At 37.2% G+C, this 17785-nt stretch overlaps 4 protein-coding genes across 4 annotated transcripts; 2 read left to right on the plus strand and 2 right to left on the minus strand.

Annotated features, from left to right (window-relative positions):
* Positions 1-819: 819 nt before the first annotated feature.
* LOC142523658 (anthranilate synthase alpha subunit 1, chloroplastic-like) lies at positions 820-8475 on the plus strand. The gene is made up of 11 exons (XM_075627369.1): positions 820-1089; positions 1432-1616; positions 5163-5352; positions 5734-5885; positions 5980-6095; positions 6184-6430; positions 6526-6582; positions 6718-6870; positions 7039-7119; positions 7300-7386; positions 7846-8475. Exons 1-11 carry the CDS (start codon positions 933-935, stop codon positions 8257-8259), a joined length of 1839 nt encoding a protein of 612 aa, XP_075483484.1. The 5' UTR covers positions 820-932; the 3' UTR covers positions 8260-8475.
* A 2841-nt stretch (positions 8476-11316) lies between these two features.
* LOC142524556 (small ribosomal subunit protein bTHXc) lies at positions 11317-12055 on the plus strand. The gene is made up of 3 exons (XM_075628595.1): positions 11317-11558; positions 11637-11701; positions 11785-12055. The coding sequence occupies exons 1-3, from the start codon at positions 11399-11401 to the stop codon at positions 11917-11919; spliced, it is 360 nt and encodes a 119-aa protein (XP_075484710.1). The 5' UTR covers positions 11317-11398; the 3' UTR covers positions 11920-12055.
* A 1969-nt stretch (positions 12056-14024) lies between these two features.
* Positions 14025-14816, minus strand: LOC142524988 (putative mitochondrial protein AtMg00310). The gene has a single exon (XM_075629152.1). The coding sequence runs from the start codon at positions 14814-14816 to the stop codon at positions 14025-14027; it is 792 nt and encodes a 263-aa protein (XP_075485267.1).
* Positions 14817-16059: 1243 nt separating this feature from the next.
* On the minus strand, positions 16060-17076 carry LOC142524991 (uncharacterized). Its single transcript, XM_075629155.1, has one exon. It carries the CDS (start codon positions 17074-17076, stop codon positions 16060-16062), a length of 1017 nt encoding a protein of 338 aa, XP_075485270.1.
* Between the last annotated feature and the right edge of the window lie 709 nt (positions 17077-17785).

A 17785-nucleotide genomic window follows, 5' to 3' on the forward strand; every position in this document is an offset into this window, starting at 1 on the left:
ATATTTCAATATAATTATAAACGGTCTTACACAAATATTATTTAACATAAAAATTTAATTTATATACATGCATTACGTGTAAAAAGAGAATTTTGTTTGCAGTCATTTGAATATTTGAATGGTGATTAACATATTTAACCTAATTTGCCTCCTTTAAGCAGGATTTATTTTTCGAATAAGAAAAAAAATCGTAAAATATCTGGAAAATTAGATTTAAATTAGAGTATATCTCTTGTGAGACGGTTTCATGAATTTTTATCTGTGAGACGGATCAATCCTATCAATATTCACAATAAAAAGTAATACTCTTAGCATAAAATGTAATACTTTTTAATGGATGACCCAAATAAGAGATCTGTCTCATAAAATACGACTCGTAAGACCGTCTCACACAAGTTTTTGCCTTTAAATTATATGATGACAATTTATTAAATATGGTGATTAACATATTTAACTTAATTTTCCACCTTTTGGCCGGATTTATTTTTCTAATACAAAAAAATTGTAAAATATCTGGTAAAATTAGATTAAATTATATGATGACAATTTTATTAAAAATGGTGATTAACATATTTAACTTAATTTGCCACCTTTTGGCAGGATTTATTTTTCTAATAACAAAAAAATTGTAAAATATCTGGAATATTAGATTTAAATTATATGATGACAATTTATTAAATATGATGATAATATATTAATATTAATAATAGTCATTATTTAAGAATGGGGCAGTTAGTTAGTTGTGCGTTGGCGAAATTTAAAAGCACCATCCACTAAAATCGTACTATAAATACGAGCGCATGGACCATCTCAAAGCGCGTTTCTTTCATTAATTGTGCTGCATTGCGTTCGTTCCAAAACACGCTTCTAGTTTTAATTCTGCTCCGGTGCATTAACTTCACTCGCAATTACGTTTGCTTCGGAGCAAAAAAATGCAAGCTTCTGCGTTTTCACTCCGTCCGTCGACGGGATGCCGGAGAGTTTCTTCGTCGCTGATGATAGGAACCTCCGGTAGACGCTCGAGTTCATGTGGTGTGTTGGGGCTTCAAGCACTGCAATGCTGTGCTATGCAGTCTTCGACGTCTATAGGTCTGTGTTTCTCCGTTTTAACATGTTTAAGTTTAGAATGGATTTACTAATAAATAGATGCAAGAGACTGGGACATTATATATAACTTGATGGAGGAAGCTGAAGTGGAGTAATCCTGATTTAGCTGAGTTCTATTCATGCATTTTTGTTGAATTATTGTTTATCGAGATATTACTTTTAGTAAAAACATGAAGTATATGATGTTGATCCTTATCATAAGCTGCATGTTTTTTTTTGTTGTTTATGAAAATTAAGTAGCGGTTTAAATCGTTTGATTGTTCGTTGTCTTCTCTATCTCTGTGTTGGCTTGGAATTTTTATTTTTATTTTTAGCTGTTTTCAGGTATGGATCGGCAGAGATTTCTTGAAGCATCTGAAAAAGGGAACTTGATTCCTTTGTACAAGTGTATATTATCCGATCACTTGACTCCGGTTCTTGCTTACCGATGCTTGGTTAAGGAAGATGATAGGGAAACTCCAAGCTTTATTTTTGAATCCGTAGATCCTGGTTTTCGTGCATCAAGTGTGGTAAGAAAGAATAAGTTTCATGGCTATTATCGATTTATATTGCACCGGTAAGGCTCATATTGCCAAACAAATCAAGCCAACAAATTTGAAATCAAGGCAAATCATTTTTGACAAATAATTAACACATATTTTGTGTTAATAAAAAATGGTCGGTTTAATTATGTAAGTAATGATGTTTTATTTTTGTTTTCTCCCCTAAACTTCACCTATATATACCTATCCATTATTTATTTCAAAATCACACCAAAATACAAAACCCTCTCATCTACAATCATAAGCTAGAAGTGAGATAAATGATTTAGTGTGAGATTTCTTAAGGAGATTTTATCATTGGAAGAAATATGATTAGTGGAGAGAAATTGAGGGCTAAAATCAGAGTCTTCTGAGCGAAATACTTTGTATTCTCAATTTTCTTGTGTTCTGTGTTATTAATAAATAATTAATCTCTTTGAGAGTTTTAGAATGGACGTAGCCCAATTTTGAGGTGAACCACTATGAATATTGATGTCCATCTTATTCATTGTTGATATTATTTATGATGTTCCGCTGGGATGTTATCTCGTTTATTTCCCTGATATCCCAACAACCGCTATTAGAGTGATTTTCTCAAATACTATAGGAAGTCCTCGTATACTCTAGTGGTTGCAGCTTAGTCTGAACTTCCACATCAGAAAAGGCTTTTTAGGCGATATAGGGAAGTTGTTTTTTTTGTTTTCAGGCTTTGACGATTAATTCGTTGGTAGTAGTCAGAAAGGATGCAGGTATGCACAAGCAAGATGATTAGCTTTAATAACTTTAATTATCAACTTTGCAAAAGTTAGATGAAAGATCTTCTATTTGTCACCAAGATGCACCTACCGGTGTTCAGCGAGTCTAAACCAGATGATAAAACAGATGCCGAATGGAACTTTGAGCACGAGCAAGTTTGTGGGTACATACGGCAATTTGTCGATGACAACGTGTATAATCACATCTGTAACGAGACACATGCTCGTTCGCTTTGGACGAAGTTGGAGATACTATATGCCTCCAAAACTGGCAAAAATAAATTGTTCTATTTGAGCAAGCTTGTCCACGTTCGATAAAAATAAAGAACTCTGATCGGAGATAATTTGATTGAGATTCAAGAATTTGTGTAGTAGTTATGAAGAATGGACATAAAACTTGACGATGAGGTGATAGCTCTGATTGTGCTAGCTAGCTTCATTACCAGATGTTTTGGCTGCTGGGTCAAGGGAGAGAAGCAAGATCAAGAAAAACATAAATAAGAAGCCAAGAAGAAGCAATTCCTCGGGGAGATATACCACCATAAAGTGTTATCGGAGGAGAAAACGAACATATTAAAAAATACTTCAGCAACCGAAAAATAAACATGAAACCGATGATGAGCAACAAACGTTGTTAATGAATTCAATGTTGTTCACGAGCTAGAGTAGGAGTCCGTCAATTTGGCAACTCAAATAACTAGTTGGGTGATCGATAGTGGAACAACAATCCATGTCACATCTTGAAGAATAAACATCCTACACACAACGGGACTTTGATCTAGTCAGGATGAGGAATAAAGACTTATCTAGAGTCGTGGTAAAGAGATATGTGAGCTTGACTACAATGGATCGCTCTACACTGATCCTGAAAGAGCATGTGCCAGATATGCGCATGAGTCTGATATCGGTCTAAAGACTCAATGAAGAAGGTTTCTGCACAAGCTTTCGAAATGAGGTTTGTAAGATTTCAAGAGGATAACTTGTGATGGAAAATGGGTTAAAGATGTGAAAAGCTGTATGTAGTTCAGGAAAATCATTATAAAGGTGTGAACTACACATGGAAGAAAACTCATCCAGATTGTGCTAGGGTTAACATCTGAGCTTGATCTGGAGGTTGAACAAATGGATGTCAAGACCGCATTCCTTCATGAGGATTTGGAGGAAGAAATCTACATGAAGCAACCAGAAGGGTTTGCAGAGAAGGGGAAAGAGGACCTCGTGTACAGATTAAAGAAGAGTTTGTGCGGTCTTAAGCAAGCACCAAGACAGTTCTACAAGAAGTTTGAATTAGTGATAACTCAACAAAGATTCAAGAAAGCCATTGCAGACCATTGTGTGTTTGTAAAAAATATCTCTGATGATATAGATGACATGTTGATTATTGACAAATATGCTTCTGAAATCAAATGCCTAAAGAAGCAACTAAGCAATACATCTTCTATGAAAGACTTGGGGCTAACAAAAAGAATAATTGGCATGGAAATCCATCGAGACAGGTATGCCAAGAAGACCTGGTTGTCGCAAGAGAAGTATATTGATAAGAATGTACTTCAAACGTTCAACATGGACCAGGCCAAAGCGGTTGGATGTTCTCTTGCCAACCACTTCAAGTTGAATTCAAAACATAGTCTTATTACGGAGGATTAGGAAGAAGAAATGAAAATTGTTCCATATGCTTCAGCTGTTGGAAGTCTAATGTATGTCATGGTATGTACTCGGCCATATTTAGCTCATTCTGTACGTGTAGTGAATAAATTCCTTTCAAAACCGGGAAATGAATATTGGGTTGCAGTAAAATGGATATTCGGATATCTACGGGAACCTCTAAACATAGATTGAGTTTTGCAGGATCCAGACTTAAGCTTGTAGGCTACACAGACGCAGATATGGCAGGAGATGTTGACTCCCGAAAATCCACATCAAGATACCTGATCTAATTTGCAGGGAGAGCTGTGTCAGGCAATCATACTTGCAAATGTGTAGCATTGTCAACCACTGAAGCGGAGTTCATTGCAGCAACTGAGGCATACAAGGAATTGTTATGGATGAAAGGGTTTTGGAGGAATTACGTTTTGTGCAAGATCAATACAAGTTTTTCTGTGACAGTCAGAATGTAATTCATCTTGGAAAAAACCCTTCAATGCATACAAGATCTAAGCATATTGATGTTCGCTATCATTGGAAACGAGATGTATTGGAGAAGAAGTTGTTAAAGCTTGAGAAGATTCACACGGATGAAAATGGATCTGATATGATGATCAAGATATTACCGAAATGGAAGTTGGAATGCTGTAGAGCTGCTGCAAGTCTGATTGAATTCACAAAATGTGCTTAAGGGAGAGAATTGCTAAACAAATCAAGCCAGAAAATTTGAATTCAAGGCACATCATTTTTGAAAAATAATTAACACATGTTTTTTGTTACTAAAAAATGATTGGTTTAATTATGTAAGAAATGTTGTTTTATTTTTGTTTTCTTCCCTAAACTTCAACTATGAATACCCACCAATTTTTCATTTCAAAATCACATCAAAACACAAAATCCTATCATTTATGATCATAAGTGTAATATAAATGATTTAGTATGAGATTTATTAAAAGTGTTTATCTTTAGAAGGAATATGATTAGTGGAGAGAAAGTGAGCGTGGAAATCTTACTTGTAATGTTCCGCTGCGATGTTAACTTGTTTATTTTTCAGATATTCCAACGCATATTGCACGTGTGTTGGAATGTCCATGCATTTACTCGAATAAATTTTACGTAGTGCCTTTTGGTATAGGGCCGATACAGTGTAGTCGGGGCACAGCCAGTAATGGAAGTTGTAGCCAAAGAAAATAAGGTAACCATTTTGGATCATGATGCTGGAAGAGCAATTGAGAAAATTGTGGAGGATCCTATGGTGATTCCAAGAAACATTTCAGAGTGCTGGAGACCACAGCTGATTCAAGACCTTCCAGCTGCATTTTGCGGTGAGATAGATGTTTATTTCGAATTTTTTCCTGACCATATTTTTTGTCGGGATGCTATTTGAATATGAGGCATTTAAACTTCGAGATTTTGGATAATTAATTCACAATCTTGGATAATGTTTGATTCTGGAGCTTTCCCCAAAGATTTTATATCTAAACTTGGACTATGCTTTTATTTCTTTTTTAATCAAATTGTTTAGTTGAAAAGGAATGTGCATAATTGAACTCCTGCCCTGCTGATTCTAACTGGTTTGCTGTACTATCTGAATTTGCTAATCTAGAAGTCAGATTTTCCTTCCTTTTGTTTTGTTTTTTTCTGTTTATTGATGTATATGTAGATAATTAATGCCCTTAGCACAATTTTCGCTCTGTCTGAAACAGGTGGCTGGGTAGGTTTTTTCTCATATGACACAGTTCGTTACGTGGAGAAGAAGAAGCTGCCATTCTCTCATGCACCACCAGATGATAGAAACTTACCGGACATGCATCTTGGATTATATGACGATGTAATTGTTTTTGATCATGTAGAAAAGGTACAAATTGACCTGCTGAAAATGAGTAGTCCTTGAGCCTGAACTTGTAGAATTTTTTACGGTAATAATGACTTAGAAAATTTTCATCTCTTAGAAAGCATATGTGATTCATTGGGTGAGGCTAGATCAATACTCTTCTGCTAAAGGGGCTTATGACGATGGAATCAAACGTTTGGACATGTTAGTTTCCAGAATAAAAGACACCGATATGTGAGTTTGGTCTTGTAACCCCTTGCTTCTAGAAAATTTCAGCAATGTCACTTAGATCTCTAATATGCATCTTCTTTTCGTTTGTTAGTCCGAGGCTAACTTCAGGCTGTGTTGAATACTGCACTCATGATCTTGGAGTATCCTTAGACAGGAGAAACATGTCAAATGAGGATTACATGAAGGCCGTGTTACAGGCGAAGGAACATATTTTGGCAGGGGATATTTTCCAGATTGTCTTGAGTCAACGTTTCGAAAGAAGAACATTTGCTGACCCATTTGAAGTGTACAGAGCTCTAAGAGTAGTGAATCCAAGTCCATACATGACTTACTTGCAGGTTTTAATCCTCTATTTTACTGTAAAAACTATATTTAATACATTTATTAGTTGGCGTGGATGGTCAAACAAATTCTTCTTCCCCTGTCATGACAGGCTAGAGGTTGCATTTTAGTTGCTTCAAGTCCTGAAATCCTTGCCCGTGTAACGAAGGTAAAGACTGTTTCTAGTTTTCTAGTCGATCCGTGTGAGATTTTTCACATTCCCTCATTTGCACGCTTGTGTGAGAAAATTTTCTGCCTCTTGTGGACCAGAACCAAAGAGATTTACATACGGCTTGATTGACAGGGAAAGATTGTCAACAGACCCCTAGCAGGGACAGCTAGGAGAGGGAAGACAGTTCACCAGGATGAGATATTGGAGACGAAGCTGCTCACAGATGAGAAGCAACGTGCAGAACATATTATGTTGGTTGATTTGGGCAGAAACGATGTTGGAAAGGTTATTTCAAAATTCCTTTTTACGCTCCTGCAGCAAAATATATATAGTATGCAAAAAACCTGATGCTAAAAGTTAAGAGTGTACACTTACTCACACACAGATAGAATCGGATTTATGGGATTTTTTGGTCATTTTAATCATCTATACTTTCATGAATTCTTGGTATAGGTCTCAAAACCTGGTTCTGTCAAAGTGGAAAAGCTTATGACTATCGAGCGGTATTCCCACGTGATGCACATTAGTTCTACGGTGAGAACATACATGCAGTCAACGCCTGATAAAGATCGACTAGGAAGATATTTTTTTTATCTCCTAGTTATTGATGTGGACAAGATTAAATTTGTAAACATATTTACAGTTACTTGACTTTATCTTCTAAATTTATGATGTTTCCTGGAGAACAATATGGCACTGTTATTTCATTTGCAGGTGACTGGGGAGTTGCTTCATGATCTAACAGGATGGGATGCACTGCGTGCGGCATTGCCTGTTGGAACAGTTAGTGGAGCCCCAAAGGTTACTACTCCATATTTATCTTCTATGTTCTAGTATAGTAAATTACAAATTTTGCATCAATTTCATATATGAAAGGATATTCTGATTTTTCTCTCGACTTGTCCACTAGGAAGTGCAAACAAGTCGAGCACGGTTTACCTAGACTAGGAACACTTGCTCATGCTGGACTTGAATTTGATCAATGAGATGGTTAAACTTGAACGAAATTCTTATATCCGTTTACTGAGTTTCTCTAGTTTTCAGAAAGTCTGATATTATTCTCAAAAAGTTGGAAATAGCTAAACTGCTAACTGTGGTTTTTATAATATCAATAGCAAGTTGAGTAAAAACATAGGATATCTAACAAAAAAAGTAAAAATTGAACAAGCATAACTCAAAATCAAGCACCTCAAAGAGATCTCGAGCTCGAGTTTGAGCAACAATACACTAATACATTTATGTTGCTTGCTGCATCATCAGGTAAAGGCTATGGAGTTGATAGATCAACTAGAAACAACAAGACGCGGACCATACAGTGGCGGTTTCGGAGGGATTTCATTTATAGGCGATATGGACATCGCATTGACTCTGAGAACAATCGTGTTTCCAACTGGTTTACGCTACGACACAATGCATTCCTACGTGGATGGCAAAAAACGTCAAGACTGGATCGCTCATCTCCAAGCAGGAGCCGGAATCGTGGCCGACAGTCTCCCGGATGATGAGCAAATGGAGTGCGAAAACAAAGCCGCTGGCCTTGCTCGAGCCATTGATTTAGCCGAGTCCGCGTTTGTACACAAAGGCCAGGCACAACCAGCCAAAATGAATGGTTCTTCGCCAATTCAATCTTCCAAAGATGTGTTGTTGCAACATAATGGAGTCTGGGGTGCTTGAAAGATGGTGGGACTGGAATTACATTATTTTAACCTGGACTTGGAGTTTGGGTTTAGGAAATATGTGAACTTTCTTTAACAATTTTTTAAAATTCTTTTGCTAGTAAAGTTATTCGTCAAACCCCGTTGGATCTTTCCAACAATTCTCCATAATTTTTTTGTATATTTTGAATTTTTAAATTGTAATTGTAAAAAAAGTTCAAATAAAATCCACATGGTATAATTCATGTTTGATATTTCTTAGTGGTACGATTATGTGACATCAATTAGTTTTTACGAAAACACACTGTTTATTGAGAAAAATAATGTTTTTTATCTAATCCACTTTAAAAATTCAAAAAAAAATCACATATTATTTCTATAAATAACATATTCAATATAATTGCAGTATATTTATCCAAATAATAATTAAAAACTATTACAAAATTTTATGAATCAACTTATCTATTAATGATAATGATCATTATTCATATACGTAATAATCATTATTTTATACATCACTAATATAATAATAATAATTAATTATTATTATTAAAGTAGATATCTTATGAGACAGTTTCAAGTGTTTTTTCGTAAGACGTGTCAACCTGATTCATATATAAAGTAAAAAAGTAATATTTTTTATGAATCAGATCGGGTTGAAAATTCGTCTCACAAAATTTTCTCGTGAGGAACATCAATTTATTTATATATTATTTTAGATATAAAAATCATAATTAAAATATATAAAAATTATAACGAAACTAATTATTCAAAAAAAATGAAAAATATCATTTGTATGTATATATAAAATATAAATCTTGACTTATGGATATATGATAATAAAAGCTAATAAAGAATATCAGCTAAAAAAATGAAAAATATCATTTGCATGAAAACTCAATTCTCTGTTATTGTGTTGTGATTGACAGAGAGAGGTAATGTTTTATTAATTTCAAATCAATGTTGGCATTTCATTTGTATGTATATATATCTAGTTTTGTTGTATGTATATGTTGTGAATACCCTTAAAATTAAACCACTCAAGCATGCTTTCGGATTTGAGCAGCCCATGAAACTAGAACTGAAATCTGAGATTTGTAACAGCCAAAAACATTCAAACTTAGCAGCCATAAATTCGAAATTCAAGCTCTTTTGACCAACCATTCGAAATTGAACAACCTTATAACATCCATGTAAAGGCTGTTTAAGACCATTAAAATGATGTTAATGGCAAGTTGAAATACCCTCAGACTTGAAGAAAATTACATTAAAAAAAAAAAACAAAGCACAAATATCTCAAATTTCGAGCCCCTTAGCAGCAGAATTTTCGACAGAAACTCTGCCCAAAGTTGATCAAGAAGTAGTCCAAGACTCGGGCCAAGTAGCATTTTTTTCGAGCATAAGCAGCACCTTATTCGACCCATGTTTCGGCAGCAAGAAGCAGCCATGTGTTCGAGCATTCCAACAAAGCATTCTTCCACCTTTATTTGTTGCTTCAAGAATTTGGTAAGTGGTCTTTTCGTTTCAAAAGAATATTATGCTTCGTTTGTTATTCGATCATTCTTTCTATTTCATCTGGACATGTTATGTTCCATCATAAATATGTGGTGGGACGATCACGATCAACTTGAATCAATCCACACACAACAATAATCAGGTAATCGTTCATATAGTAGAACTCCTGCTACCAACATTCAAGCATCTCCCAAGGTCACATGAGACAACTTTTGGTTTTGTAATAGGAATCTATTAAGAGTCGAATACGCATATTTGGTTTGATTCTATGACGCCGTCAATATTTTCCTCGTCTTTGAAAATAAAAAGAAACTCATTATCTTTGAGGAACTTAATGTCCAAACTCGACTTCGATTGCCACGGTCTCTTAAAATTTTATGACAATGTCTCTGTTCGCTAACTGTTCTATGAGATTCCTACCTTAGCCACAATTTCTTCACTTACGGTCCCAATAGAATACTTTTGTTGATTGTTTAACAAGTTTTTTTATACGACATTATTAGGGAATGTTATATTCATTATTGATACTGAATACTTCTTTATTCATTCATATTTTTTCGGAAGCAATGAACTTAGGAGTTAGGACTATGTATTTGTTGGTGCATACATAATAGAATGTTGAAAATATGAAAATTCAGCTACTTGTACTTGCTTAGAGATTTGAGATTGATTATCTTTATTTTAATAAACCAGCCTGATTGGCTTCAATTAAACTTTTTCTTTAGTAAATTTGTTATTTTTGTTCCACGAGAAGGTATGGTCCGTCTAAGTAGGATGAACACACAATCAAGCATTTGACTTTAATGCGAATAAGCATTTGAAGCCTTATAAATCACACAATATATTTAATTTAAATATATAAATATATTAACTTGGACTAGGAGTTTTCTGGTGAGCAACACCCCCAACATAGATAGTTATGTGAGTAAAAATGTAAACGAGTCAAGTCGATCGTGAGTTATTCGGAGATCGGTTTGATAAAGCTTGCTTGATATAATTCTTTAAGCTTGTCGAGCCGAGTTTGAGCTCGATAATTTTATTGAGCCAACCTCGAACCTAAATATATACTGTTTTTTGGCTGAGAATGCTTGAAGAGCTCGAACTAGACTCATTAAACATGATAAACATGTTATTAATGAACGGAGTTCGAACTATTCGCAAGCTTTGTAATTTCAAAACGAGCCGAGCTTGAGACTCGTGATAATTTCTCGAATCGAGCTTGAGTTGAACTCGAGCTTATCTATATGTTAAACTAGCTGAGTTTGAGCTTGATACTGCTCCGCTCGACTCGTTTTCATCACTTTCTACGAGTAGAGCAGATGATTTCGTTCCAAATTTAAACTAATTAATCACTTAAAAGGAAAAACAAAATTGGGGAATAAACCCAAATTGATTTTGTTGCACTCCTAATATGTTATATTATGTTTCTTAGAAACCAAGCAATTTCACAAGATCAAGATGTATACACATCTCCTTAGTTTATGGGGGTAGAAAATAAAGTAAAAACACAAATTAAGTGATCGAGTCCAAATTTCCCCAAAGGTTGAAAAGGCATTCCATCCACCTCAACGAAACGACGCCGTTCCGGTCCCAAACTTATCCGCAGCAAAATCCCCTGTAACCCACAAATTTCGTTCTTGAAAATGGCTTCTCTTCTCCTCGGAGCTACTCCCATGGCTGCCCAATCCTTCAAGCTCTCCCCCAATCTCTCGTCATCCAAATCCGAAACCCTAATCCACACCCCTTTGTTCCCAGCTCCCACAACTTTGTGCCCCATCTCCGCATCCGCGTCCTTCCCTTCCAGTGAGTTCAACCATTTTCCACGCACATACCCGCTTGTGTTTCTGTGTGTAATTTGTGTTTGATTTTTTGATTTTACAGTCTACTGCGGTAGAGGGGACAAGAAGACTGCCAGAGGGAAGAGGTTCAAGCACTCCTTTGGGAATGTGAGTTTCTTTTCCCCCCTGACTGATATTCTTTGTTTTATTTGATTTGATATTTTTTGAGTGTTGTGGTATTCTGCGAGAAGGCGAGGCCGAAGGATAAGAGTAAAGGTAGAGGGCCGCCGAGGGTGGCGGCGCCGCCGTTGCCGCCGAGGAAGGATAAGTACGATGACGGTGAGGTGATCAAGATTGAAATCGATGAGTCTCTTTTTGCTAATTGACAGTAAACTATTGAAGTCTTGTCTTTGTTTAATTTGGTGATTTTTGTTGTGAAAGAAAGTTAATTCATGTTTTTTCGAATAAAAATTCAGCATTTATTTGTTGGAATGCGTTAAAAATCTAAATTTTTTCGGGTTTTTATAGCCAAATTCATTTAGAAACGAAAGCAAGCTTCCTACACAAATGTTCCAAATGCAAACACAGATAAACGAAGCTTAGGCTGATCGAGGAGAGGGGTATGATAGATTAGCTTTTCCTCGACCATGAACGCCCGTGAGTTCGGTCTAAGATTTACACAGTCGTTCTCCGACAACCGACCGATACGATCACTAGTGGTTTGATTAAAGCTCAATTGGAGCCCAAGATTGATCAAGTTTGAGTTGAATCAAGTTCAAACTTGAAAATTTACTCCACCAAGCTTGAGCTTGATTATTGAATTTGTTTCCGGATTTGAGCTCAAGTATAAGTGTTACTTGGACTAGACTAGACTCGATAGGAAGGCCATTGAATCATACTCCTCAAACGATCGTCTCCATAATCGCACTAGATTCGCCTCCTTTGGACAAACTGGTTCTTGAAGGCAAGGTTGACCGTATCTATCAATATTCACTATAAATAAGATTTTATATTGTTCGAAGGTATATTTCATAATCGATCAAGTGTGATCCTTTCTACCTCTATATGAACAATCCAACCTTCCTTGTGAGTCTCATCTTGCTCGTTATTAGACATTTCATAAACAATGGATTTAGATAGTGAGTGCTGGAGTGAGTGTAGTTGTAATTTTTTACATATGTGTGTCATTATATCAACAATTTTCGATGTCACGTCATCGATTTCCGTGCCACACTAGTACTCAAGTGGAAAAGAACTAAAAGTGAAAACAGCCATTAACTTATTAGACAAAGCACCAAAAATGAAAAATATTCAAGTTTTTGAAAGTAAAATAAATTCATTACTTCAAAATATCTTGATTACAATACTAAGTAACCAAGTTGGTATATCACCAGAACACCATACAATATAAGAAGAAACATCAGAAGCTTCACGAGCCATCCGATGAGCAGCTCGGTTGGCCGATCTCGCATGTGGTTGATAGACAATAAAGCATCCGACTTCAGCAAGTTGAGAATGTCGATTGCGAGCACTCCACTCGAACTTAGGTCAACTACGAAGCTGCTAATGGCTTGTACAACAAGTATCGAATCTGAGAAAATATTAACATCGTGAAGACCAAGATTCAAACAAAATTCCATGCCGAACTTGATGGCAAATAACTCCGCATCTTTCACCGATCCCGGATAACGAATAATGCAAGCCGAAGCTCCCAAAACTCTATTATTATTATCTCGGATCACAACCCCAACACTGAACCGATTTCTACCTTTATCAAACCCAGCATCAACGTCTAGGCGCAACTTATTCGGAGCTGGAGGCACCCAGCAATGACTCACAGATTTGGCCGAAACTAATCTGGTGGAAAAAGTCTTACCATGCTGTCGAAAAGCGCTCAAGAAGGAGTAAACCCAATCAATACCAATTTCGCTACTATGCTCCTTCACATCATGCTTACCTTTACAAATTTCTGTCCACAAAGCCCAACTCATAACCACAAACCACTCGAATGCCTCAGAATCAAAATGCTTAGATATCACAGATGCAAGCTCAATGAAATCAACTCCCCTCAATTTTTTCAACACATTCCAAAATACAGTAGGTTTCCACACTACTTTAATATTAGGACAAAAGAACAAAACATGGCATGTCGTTGCAAAAGATAATTTACACAAATCACAACAACCATTAACTGGAACATGATGAGCTAGTAAATTCATCGAAGCCGGATTGAAATTTTTTGAAGCACGCCACAAGAAAATACGTACCTTGGGAGGGAGGTTTAGAGTCCAAATTCTTTTCCACCAATCTTGATGCGGGTGATTCGATTGAAACGGTGGGGGGGCTGTACATTTAATTTCCGAGAGATATCCGGTCTTTACCGAATATTTTCCGTCTTTGCTGTCTTTTCAGTAACGAATGTCCTCACTCCCAGGCCGATTCAAAAAAGTATTGAGTATGACTTCTGCTGCAACAGATGGAAAATGAAGCCTCACTTCATGTTCATCCCAAACCCCATCTTGAATAAACCGTGCCACTGTAAAACCGGCAAACAAAATCGAGGGGTGACTGCACCAGCCTGCAGGCAAAGTCGGGAGCCAATGATCTTGATGTGCCAATATAGAATTTCCATTCCCAACTCTCCAGCACACCCTTTTTCAAGAAGATCCCTACCCCAAATCAAATAGCGCCAAACAAAAGACGGTCTTGTACCTAAATCTGTCAGCATGATGTCTTTGCTTCTAAAATATCGGCTTTTGAGAACTCGCTCCAGTAAAGAATTTGGATATTGAATAATTCTCCACACTTGTTTTGCTAGAAGCGCTTTTTTGAAAGCACTTAAGTTTCTGAAGCCCATACTTCCAACTCTTTTACGCAAACACATCTTATCCCATTTGGCCCAATGCATTCTTTTTTTTTTTATCACCATATGAGCATTCCACCAGAACTTAGCAAAAACTTGTTCAATATTGCGGCAAAGAGTAATCGGAAGTTTGAAGCATGACATTGCGTAGGTTGGGATGGCTTGTAACACTGCTTTGATAAGGACTTCTCGACCACCCATGGAGAAAAAATTAGAATTCCAACTTTGAGATTTTTTAAGGACTCGTTCACGCAAGTAGTCAAATTGGATCCTTTTCTTTCTCAAGGAGAAGGTGGGCAATCCTAAATATAGATCATGACCCTTAACCACTGGAATTGTGAGAGTCTGTCTGATACTATCAATGTCCTGACTTGAGGTGCTCGGACTAAAAGTTAAGGCTGATTTTTCGACATTGACCATCTGTCCGGATGCCTTTTCATACATCTTGAGACAATTCTTTACTTGTAAACAGTCCGTCTTGAAGCCCGAAAGAAGATAAGGCTGTCATCGGCGAAGAAAAGATGTGAAATAACAGGACCTGATTGTGCCACCTTAACACCCCGAATTAGCTTCCGATCCACTGCATTCGAAATGATCTTAGATAAACCTTGAGCACAAATAACAAATAGATAAGGAGAGAGAGGATCTCCCTGTCTCAAGCCCCGGGAAAGACGAGTGACACCAAAAATGGACTGATTAATGCGGAAAGAATAAGAAATTGTTGAGATGCATCTCAAAATCAGCCTCACCCAAGATGTCGCAAAACACCCAATTTCAGCAACATTGCTTCCAAAAAACTCAATTCTATCCTATCATAGGCCTTACTCATATCTAATTTTAAGGCTGCAAAACCCGAATTGGCCTTACGGTGGTTCCGAATCCAATGCATGCATTCAAATCCCACAATTACATTGTCAAGAATCAGTCTACTTGGGATGAACACACTTTGATAGTGATCAATAATTTGGGTGAGTATCGGCCGAAGTCTGTTAGTAATCGCTCGCGCCACTATCTTGTAACATGTGTTGCACAAACTGATAGGCCTGAAGTCCTTCAGTGCTTCCGGAGTCTGATTTTTAGGGATAAGAGTGATTAACTTTGAATTCCACTCCGAAGGGTCACCCTGATCGTTCAGGATAGATAGTGCTGTTGTAACCATCTGTTCACCCACTATAGACCACATCTTCTGGTAGAAAAGCACTATAAAGCCATCCGTCCCGGGGGCTTTGGATGGATGCATATTGAATACCACACATCGAATCTCTTCACCCGTAAAAGAGGCACATAAAACTCCATTCATCTGAGCATCTACCACTGCATCAACTGCATCTGTTACTTTTGCAATATCCACCTGAGATGGTTGAGAGGATGAAAAGAGAGTGTCAAAATAATCTAAAGTGATTTCGCCCAGACGTTGATCATCCTCACACCATTCTCCCCCTGAATTAAACAACCCTTTGATGGCATTCGCTCTTAGTCTGGTAGAAGATGAGGAGTGAAAAAACTTTGTGTTCCGATCCCCATGTTTCAGCCAGTTGATTCTTGATCTCTGAGCCCAATGGAGTTTGTCCCGTTCCTCTAACCTCTCTATGTCTCGTTCCAGCTGGGAGATTCTGGCCATATTATGTTTGATAACCTGAGATCGCATAATCCCTTTCAACTCTTATCGAAGATTTTTTATTTTCCTCCTCAAATGATCAAACCGGTTCCCAGCCCACATTTTGAGATCCGAGCTGCAGCAACGTAACGAGTCTGGAAGACTAATATTACTCCTGAGTGCAGCCCACTTATGAGAAAAGTACCCCTCAAAGTCCTCGTCCAACAGCCACTTGTGTTCAAAAGTAAATCTTCTATAGCCTGGATTTGTGTTTCTCCTTAGAGGGTTTTTAAGGCTCATGATTAGTGCTCGATGATCAGAGCCATAAAACTCTAAATGTTTAACCTCTGCGTCTGGGAAATTTAAGTTCCAGCCAGCGCTGCAAAAAAAACGATCCAATCTAGCTAGGATAGTCTCCTCTCCTCCACGTCGATTACACCAAGTAAACGAATCACCTGCAAAAGGCATATCTTGAAGACCACTGTCATATATTACATCCACAAAATCAGACATTTGTTTCAAATTTCTTGAAATCCCTCCCCTTTTCTCATAATCAAATAAAATTTCATTAAAATCTCCACCTACCAGCCACGACAAGGAAATCAATTCATGCATGCTTGATAAGTGTTTGAGAAGCTGCCAAGAGTGGTGGTGGAGGGCTGAGACTGAATTGCCATAAAATCCCGTAAATCGCCATCGTTGGCAACCATTATAAACGATACAATCGATGTGACTAGCAGAGTAGGATTGAATATGAACCTCAAAAGGTTCCCTCCACAATAGAACAAGACCCCCACAGCGTCGATCACAATTCATAACCAAAAGGCCATCAAGTCGAAATTTCCTTCTCCACCAGTTGCACTGTGTAGCCACCAGCTTAGTTTCACTAATAAAAACTAGGGATGGGTTACTTTCGTCTAAAAGACGATGTAGTTTGCGAATTGCACGTTGGTTCCCAAGCCCTCGTGCATTCCAAATTAGACAACTCATGACGATTGATGCAACCTTCGCCGTATGGAGAACCATGTCAAAACCTTCCTCTCTAATGGCCTTTAATTTTTTTGCCAGTATCGAAGGGTCCATCTTGGTCCTGGATTGGACGTTTCCCTAGCTTAATGACCTCAAAATTTTCATCAGTCTCATTCGGTATATCTTGAAGCCCTCATGCCATTCTCTTCCATTTTTTCTTATGAATAGACTGGGTAGTGGTCTTGGCTGGTACCACGCTACTGTCGACATGTATACTCATCTTGATGGGGTCTAATTGTTCACTGACTTCCATATTTAATGTCTGCTTCAGATTGTCCATCACAAATAGTGAGTTGTCTCCTTATTCGCTTTTCTCCTTTGAAGAAACTGCCTCTATCAAATTTGCGGGAGACTCAAACATTTCCCGCAAATTTGGACTATTGTCATGGTCTTGAGATGGCACACTGAGTGAATCACTGCTAAGATTTTGCGGGAATTGTAGACAATAGAGCTTCGTACGCCTGCTAAAGATTGGGCAGGTAGCCAGTTGCCAAACTTATCTGATTGCCCTTCATTTCTCTTTGAATCACAATTCCTTTGGGCGTGCCCTATAATCCCGCAATTGAAACAAAAATTGGGAATCCATTCATACAAGAGAACAATACACACTTCTTCTGACTTCTCTTTGGTTTGCACCCAAATTCCTTGCTTGAGAGGCTTAGTAATATCGAGTATCACTCTAACTGGTGCAAAGCGCCCTATACAATTCCCATCGTCTCCTTCTTCGATATCAAGAACCTGACTTATTTTGGAACCAATACTT

Source organism: Primulina tabacum, chromosome 14 (genome assembly GCF_025594145.1).
Source record: "Primulina tabacum isolate GXHZ01 chromosome 14, ASM2559414v2, whole genome shotgun sequence".
In the NCBI taxonomy this organism is placed as follows: Eukaryota; Viridiplantae; Streptophyta; class Magnoliopsida; order Lamiales; family Gesneriaceae; genus Primulina; species Primulina tabacum.

Excerpts from the sequence above, each read along its gene's own strand:
- LOC142523658 (XM_075627369.1), top strand. The coding sequence starts at position 933 with ATGCAAGCTTCTGCGTTTTCACTCCGTCCGTCGACGGGATGCCGGAGA. Across the intron at positions 6,583-6,717 it reads TCCTTGCCCGTGTAACGAAG|GGAAAGATTGTCAACAGACC; the intron begins GTAAAGACTGTT and ends CTTGATTGACAG. Across the intron at positions 6,871-7,038 it reads GCAGAAACGATGTTGGAAAG|GTCTCAAAACCTGGTTCTGT; the intron begins GTTATTTCAAAA and ends TTCTTGGTATAG.
- LOC142524556 (XM_075628595.1), top strand. The coding sequence starts at position 11,399 with ATGGCTTCTCTTCTCCTCGGAGCTACTCCCATGGCTGCCCAATCCTTC. Across the intron at positions 11,559-11,636 it reads ATCCGCGTCCTTCCCTTCCA|TCTACTGCGGTAGAGGGGAC; the intron begins GTGAGTTCAACC and ends TTGATTTTACAG. Across the intron at positions 11,702-11,784 it reads TCAAGCACTCCTTTGGGAAT|GCGAGGCCGAAGGATAAGAG; the intron begins GTGAGTTTCTTT and ends TTCTGCGAGAAG.
- LOC142524988 (XM_075629152.1), bottom strand. The coding sequence starts at position 14,816 with ATGGTCAATGTCGAAAAATCAGCCTTAACTTTTAGTCCGAGCACCTCA.
- LOC142524991 (XM_075629155.1), bottom strand. The coding sequence starts at position 17,076 with ATGGACCCTTCGATACTGGCAAAAAAATTAAAGGCCATTAGAGAGGAA.